Below are 7977 nucleotides of genomic sequence, written 5' to 3' on the forward strand. Positions count from 1 at the left end.
TTCCTGACATGGACAGAGGTGTCAGCAGAGAGCACTGTGGTCAGACAGAAAAGAAATTCAAAAAGAAAAGAACTTCTTCTGTATTATACATCAGCTGATATACAGCAACTTCTTCTGTACTATACACAAGTTGATTTAAAAAAATAAATAAAGGTTTCCACCGGAGTACCCCTTTAAGACACTCACCAGAATGTAACCAAGGCAAGGGAACATCCAGAAAATTGCATGAACACTCCATCAAATACTATCACCAAAAGTTGAGACTTTCAACCACCAAAATCTCTACAAAATGGGAGAAATAGCCGTCGACAAAACAAGCATCTTGTTGCCAGCACTGAAGGTGTAGGACAATGTTAACTATGACCAACGATTCCCATAGGGGTCACAGCAAAGAACGCGGCAAGGATAAAAATGTCAAACACCAAATTATTATTAGTTTGTCTACAGAATACAGATTATGCACACCAAAGGCATAGGCATAAATAGACCTTTAAAGGGGTACTCCGGAAAAAAAAAATGTTAAATCAACTGGTGCCAGAAAGTTAAACAGATTTGTAAATGACTTCTAATAAAAATTTACTCTTCCAATACTTTTTAGCAGCTGAATGCTGCAGAGGAAATTCTTTTCTTTTTGAATTTCTTTTTTGTGTTGTCCACAGTGCTCTCTGCTGACACCTGATGCCCGTATCAGGAACTGTCCAGAGCAGGAGAAAATCCCCATAGCAAACTATGCTGCTCTGGACAGTTCCTGACACGGGCATCAGGTGTCAGCAGAGAGCACTGTGGACAAGACAAAAAAGAAATTCAAAAAGAAAAGAATTTCCTCTGTAGCATACAACTGCTAAAAATAACTGGAAGAGTAAAGATTTTTTTAATAGAAGTAATTTACAAATCTGTTTAACTTTCTGACACCAGTTGAATTAAATAAAAAATAAAAAAAGTTTAATAACCATACGTTCAACAATTCCAGACTAGACTTTCCAAAAACGAGGCTGTAAAAGGGGCACGGACAAGACAGCTTTGAATGTTTTCCTTAGAAGCTAGTCCATCAACGTGATCATGTGGCCAGACCTCTATCTCATAATATACGGAGGATCTGTTACCAGACTGACGGCCATTCATAAGAATATCAGGCTAGTGGGTTGATATCTACTGACCTCCAGACAACTAGCTAATATTGAACTATATATTAACTGATGAATAGCAAAACTACAAGTTTTTCAGCATGACCGGACAGCTATGCTGGGAGTTGCCGCTTTGCTACATCTGGTGGTCCCAAGTTTGGAAACCACTGGCCAAGAGGCATATATTCCAGTGCCACTAGGCTGACACAAGCTCACATGTACGGGACACATGATATGGGTGGCAAAACTGACTTCTAGACATATGGTAAAAAGTGAAGAACCATCCAGAAGCACTGAAATTCAGCCAAGGATATGGGTATAACAAGAACCTTCCAAAAGTGGATGGTACCAGAAATACCCCTGACACCTGCCTAAAGCCATATTCTATAAAATCAATGGAAACCAGATGTACCTGGAAGACATAAGCTACCACTGGGGCTTCTGATGCCTTATAATTTGTGCAATCTAATGTTCTAGGCCATAGCTATACAAGAGAGCTGTGACACCATATACAAGGCCAGGTTCACATATCCAGCATGGTTGTGTCAGATCCAAAACATTCCATGCAGCATCTTTGTTCTGGTACCACCATGCAAACTGTTTCTGGGTCCAGAGCCATGCCCTGTACCAGCCTACAGGCAATGGATAGGACCTCAGGTGAAAGTGTTGGCCCCTTAAAAAATGATGAGGAAGAAATTCTAAACGGGGATCAGGAAAAAGAAAATATATTAAACAAATTCTTCTCCACTGAGGAAAATGAAATACCAGGTGAAACAGAGCAAGATAAGGTAAACTCCCCTGTGCAGGTCACCGGCCTAACCCAGGAAGAAGTACAGTGCCGCCTACAAAAAAAAAAAAAAATAGACAAATCTCCAGGTCCAGATGGCATTCACCCCTGCGTTCTAAAGGAATTAAGTAATGTAATAGACCGTAGGGGTGTGAATCGCCAAGAATTTGGCGATTCGATTCGCGATACCAGTGTGGCGATTCGATATATCCCGATATATCGCGATACCGTCTAGGTGACGATACATCGCGATATATCCCGATTCTGTTTAAAAGAAACAATGTCTTTTACGCTTTTATTAAAACTTTATTTTTATTTTTTATTTTTTTTGTACACTTTATTAGTCTTTTAGGAATCATTAGATTCCTCAGACAGATGAATAGAGTTCTATTGAACTCCATTTATCTGCGATCCATTGATAGAGCCTGGTCCAGCCAGGCTCTATCAATGACAGAGCCACGGAGAGCCTACACATCTCCCTTTAGACGCCGCTGTCAGCTTTGACAGCGGCGATCTAAAGGGTTAATAGCCAGCCGCGGCGATCGCCGCATGCTGGCTATTAGCGGCGGCCCCCGGCTACTGAGAACAGCCGGGGGCTGCAGAGTATGGAGCGGGCACGAGTCCGGAGCCCGCTCCATACAGACTGCTGAGCGCCGCATGCTGGCTATTAGCGGCGGTGATGCATCAGCGGCCCCTGGATACTGAAATCAGCCGGGGGCCGCAGAGTATGGAGCGGGCACAAGTCGGAGCCCGCTCCATACATCCAGAGCGCCGCCGCCGCCGTGTCAGATCCGGCTGACAAAATGTGGAACTTGTATCTCCTGATGCCCGGGACATGCTTTCTGTGCATCAGGAGATACAAATTCCACATCACTAAAGCGATTTTTCACTTGCCGATACTGAATCGATTCAAAATATTTTTGAATCGATTCAGTATCGGCAAGTGAAAAATCGCGATAATCGTGGGAATCGATTTTTTCTTACATCCCTAATAGACAGACCCCTATTTTTTAATATTCAGGGACTCTATAGTAACAGGGACTGTTCCCCTGGACTGGTGCATAGCAAATGTGGTGCCAATATTTAAAAAGGGGTCAAAAGGTGACCTGGGAATTATAGACCTGTTAGTTTAACCTCGGTTGTATGTAAAAAGAGAAGCTATTTTGGAGTATCTTGATAAAAATAAATGTATGACCCCATATCAGCATGGCTTTATGAGGGATCGGTCCTGTCAAACTAACCTGATCAGCTTCTATGAGGAGGTGAGCTCCAGACTGGACCAGGGGGGAAAATCGCTGGATGTCGTATATCTGGATTTTTCCAAAGCATTTGATACGGTGCCACATAAAAGATTGGTGAATAAAATTAGAAGGATTGGGCTGTAAGAGAATGTGTGTAAGTGGGTAAGTAACTGGCTCAGTGATAGGAAACAGAGGGTGGGTGTTAATGGTACTTATTCTGATCGGGTGACTGTTACTAGTGGGGTACCACAGGGGTCAGTCTTGGGTCCTGTTCTAATTAATATATTTATTAATGACCTTGTAGAGGGGTTGAATAGTAAAGTAGCAATCTTTGCAGATGATGCTAAACTCTGTAAAGCGGTAAACACAATAGAGGACAGGGCACTCTTACAAATGGATCTGGATAGGTTAGAGGTTTGGGCTGGGAAGTGGCAGATGAGGTTCAACACTGATAAATGTAAGGTAATGCACATGGGGAGGAAAAATCCGGGCTGGGATTATGTATTAAATGGGAGCACACTTGGGACGACTGACGTGGAAAAGTACTTGGGAGTCTTAGTTAACAGTAAATTTAGCTGTAGTGACCAGTGTCGGGCAGCTGCTGCCAAGGCACATAAAATCATGGGATGCATCAATAGGGGCATAGATGCCCACGACAAGGAAATAATTCTACAGCTGTACAAATCACTAGTCAGACCACACATAGAATACTGTGTACAGTACTGGGCACCAGTGTACAAGAAAGATATAGTGGAGCTGGAGAGGGTTCAAAGACGGGCAACCAGGGTAATACGGGGAATGGGAGGACTACAGTACCCAGAAAGATTATCAGAATTGGGGTCATTTAGTTTAGAAAAAAGGCTTAGGGGAGACCTAATAACTATGTATAAATATATTAGGGGACAGTACAGAGATCTCTCCCATGATCTATTTATACCCAGGACTGTATCTATAACAAGGGGGCATCCTCTGCGTCTAGAGGAAAGAAGGTTCCTACACCAGCACAGACGGGGGTTCTTTACTGTAAGAGCAGTGAGACTGTGGAATTCTCTGCCAGAGGAGGTGCCATGGTCAACTCTGTAAAATAATTTAAAAAGGGATCTGGTGCATTTTTGGAGAATAACAACATTACAGGTTATGGATTCTAGATCTATTATCGACTCAGTAGGGACTCATTAGGGTTATAGGCTGAACTTGATGGACTCTGATCTTTTTTTTGACCTTATGAACTATGTTACTATGATCATCACATCCCTTAAAGCAGTGGTCTCAAACTGTAGCCCTCCAGATGTTGCAAAACTTGTACTCCCAGCATGCCCGGACAGCCAACGGCTGTCCGGGCATGCTGGGAGTTGAAGTTTTGCAACATCTGGAGGGCCACAGTTTGAGATCACTGTCTTAAAGCATACTTCTAATGATGGCCCTAGGTACAGAATATCAGTCTGAAAGTTATAGCAACTTCGTAGCCCAAGACTATCCTGATTATGGGAACTTTCGGCAAATCAGTCTCTAGATTGCATCAATCTTGACACAGGTCTCAAATAGTGATGAGCGGCATAAGCCATATTTGAATTTGCGATACTTTGCGAATATATGGATGAATATCCGTCCTATATTCGCAAATTTCGCATATTCGTTCACTTTTTTTCATTTGAAATCGTAATGAGATTCGCAAAATGCGCATGCGCGATTATATATTTCAACTAAGTACTTCCCTATTGGTTGCTAGGGATGTTGCTAACCTCTGACAAGTGCATTTGCATCCATCTCATTGGCCGACAAGCTAAAAGAAGGGAGGGATCAGTGTCCTCAAAGTGCTGATATTTGGGAATTTTCGCATATTCGCCTTCTTTGGAGCACAAGCTGGAAGCAGAGAGGGATTAATGATCACTTTTAATTTATACAATACACATCAGTGCACTGTGGGGAAACAAAAATATTCATCATAACAAATATATTTCGCTATATTCTAAATATTCACAAAATCGCAAAGTGCCGATCGATATTCACGATAAAAATTAGCTATTCGAATATTCCCGCTAAACACTAGTCTCAAACTCAGAAGTTGTGATGAATATTAAAAAAAGATATTGTGCGGCCAGAACCATCATTAAAAAGGTACAAATGGACCTTTTCCAATATTAAAAGGGATAGTCCAACAAGAAATGATTATCTATCTCCAGGACAGGTTGTGTTAGATCTGTGATGGTCTGACCACTGGGACCTTCACTCCATGTGGCCAATTTAAAGTATATGGGACTGCTCCATAAGTCATACGTCCAGTGATCTGGCTTCATCCCATATGGGAACACTGGAAGCTGGATCTTTTGACGGCCCATCTCTTGCCCTATTGGCTAAAATAGAGCATGGTAACCGACCGACCCAAGAACCATCCAGCTTAAAGGGGTACTCTGGTGCATAGACATCTTATCCCCTATCCAAAGGATAGGGGATAAGATGCCTGATCGTGGGGGTCCCGCCGCTGGGGACCCCCGTGATCTTGCACGCAGCACCCCAGTTAAAATCAGTCCCCGGGGGGACGTTTGCTCCAGGTCTGATTACCGGCGACCACAGGGCCGGTGGCTTGTGACGTCACGCTCCGCCCCTCAATGCAAGCCTATGGGATGGGGCGTGACAGCAAACATGCTCCGGGGACTGATTTTAACTGGGGTGCTGCGTGCAAGATCCCCTTTGGATAGGGGATAAGATGTCTAAGCGCCAGAGTGCCCCTTTAATAACCATCTGGGGGTTAATTTGCATGCAGCATTTTTTTTTTTAATCCAGTGCCTGCAGGTCTGATGGCAAATATGTTGTATGAATAAGATCAAGGCCTTACAGACTGTTGAGCAGCAGCAAACATCCTCCACTGCAGCTTTAGACCAATAAGGAACATAGGACCCTAAATCTGACAACTAGGGACCACAGGACATGCCGTCTGACAATCAGGCACCATAGAACATGCTGTCTAATTATCCGTGACACAGGACATACCATGATCTGACAACCAGGGACCATGGAAACCTCAATCTGCCAATCAGGGACCACAGGATTCGCAATCTGAAAATAAGGGGCCACAGGATTCGCAATCTGAAAATAAGGGGCCACAGGACGTTGTATCTGACAACCAGGGACAATGGGAAATGCAATCTGACAATAAGGGGCCACAGGATTCACAATCTAACAATAAGGGACCACAGGACGTGCGATCTGACCACCAGGGACAATGGGAAATGCAATCTGACAATAAGGGGCCACAGGACGTGCGATCTGACCACCAGGGACCACTGGAACCCAATATGACAGATCAGTGGACCCCAGAGATCTAACAATTATCACTTATATAGTGCAGCGTTTCCCAACCAGTGTTGCTTCCATGCCATTGGCTGTCCGGGCATGCTGGGAGTTGAAGTTTTGCAACAGCTGGAGTCCCCCTTTAAGAATTGTTTCATGAAACTTTTTTTTAAACTCTTATTTTGACGAACTACTTACAATCTGAATACACCAGCAACATAAAACTCTAGCAACACTGTATCAGTATAATAACTACAATGTATCAGTATGGAGCAAAGTATCAAGTGCAGCAAACCCTCAGCTGTGACAGCTACTATAGGCCAGTAGGGCTCTCCATCCAAGAACAGCAAGCAGAGGTATTGACAGAGGGCGCACTCACCGGGTCCGCACAGCCGGCTATAGTGGTAGGGGTTGCAGCAGCCGCTGTTGCTGTCCGCTCCTCCGGGCCCCTGACACCCGCTCAGCGCCTTCAGTTGCCCGGGATGCTGCAGCTCAGGCCAGCGGAAGAGTCTGCAGAGCAGCAGGTGAGGAGGGGGCCCGGCCCGGGTCACCAGCACACAGGCTCCGGGCTCGGCGCCCCGGGACTCCACCGCCTCCAGCAGCGCGCACAGAGCCTGCTCCTTCAGCCGCTTCAGCACTCCCGATGCCGCGGAGCGCATCTCCGGGGATCCGCCGGGCGGCTCGGACAGACCGCAGCAAGACACCCCCCCATCACCGCCCGCCCGGCTCCGCCACAGGCGCCGAACCAGCCCGCTGCGTCTGGACTTGAACATGCGACGCCCCCGGCGGGGATGCGCCCGGGTCCTCACTGGAGCCTCAGCGCAGGGGGGGGACCCGGCATGTGCTGCGCGGGGGAGGCACGGCCGGGGATCCGTAGTCCTTCACCGGTGGCGCTGTGGCTTGTGATCGGTGGCGGCTCTATGAGCGGGGCTCCCGGGTCACATCTCCTTCTTTCTTGTCCGGTCTCCGCAGCTGTCACATGGCCGCAGCCTGGCGCAGAGGATGCAGCTCCGGGGAGAGCACGAGCAGCATCCTGCCTGGGGACCACACTGACAGGGATGGAGCGGGCGGCGTCCAGTCCTCCGGTGCTCCCGGTAGCGCTGTTGCTGCTGGTCAGTCACGTGGGGCAGGTATCGCTGCTCCGCCGCCCGCCGGTCACACACTAGTCTCCGTCTCCGCTCCGGTTCCCCCGCTCGCTCCTCTTTGTGCTTCCAGCTCTCACACACAGAGTCGGGCCCAGCACCGGGCGCCGCTATTGGCTGCCCGCGGACACGTGACAGTCTAGACACTTTGGCGGCTCCGCTGCACTGACTGTTGCGCAAACAAATCTCAAGTTTCTTAACTCTTAAAGGAGCCGCTCCCCCTTAATTCTGGGCAGGCACTGACAGTGCACAGTCCCTGACTGAGAGGCGAGCAGAGAGGTGCTCCCGGGATGCTCTGCTATAGTCCTACCCCTAAGTCAGTGTTTTCCAAACAGTGCGCCTCCAGCTTTTGCAAAACTACAACTCCCAGCATGCCCGGACAGCCTTTGGCT

At 46.8% G+C, this 7977-nt stretch overlaps 1 protein-coding gene across 1 annotated transcript in view; it reads right to left on the reverse strand.

The window, feature by feature from the left end:
- Positions 1-7692, reverse strand: part of SMAD6 (SMAD family member 6) — a 69682-nt gene extending 61990 nt beyond the window's left edge. Inside the window, exon 1 of the mRNA XM_056571661.1 lies at positions 6823-7692. Within this exon, the coding sequence (XP_056427636.1) occupies positions 6823-7216 (394 nt within the window). The 5' untranslated portion in view covers positions 7217-7692. The remainder of the gene's footprint in view (positions 1-6822) is intronic.
- Between the last annotated feature and the right edge of the window lie 285 nt (positions 7693-7977).

This window comes from Hyla sarda, chromosome 4 (assembly GCF_029499605.1).
Source record: "Hyla sarda isolate aHylSar1 chromosome 4, aHylSar1.hap1, whole genome shotgun sequence".
In the NCBI taxonomy this organism is placed as follows: Eukaryota; Metazoa; Chordata; class Amphibia; order Anura; family Hylidae; genus Hyla; species Hyla sarda.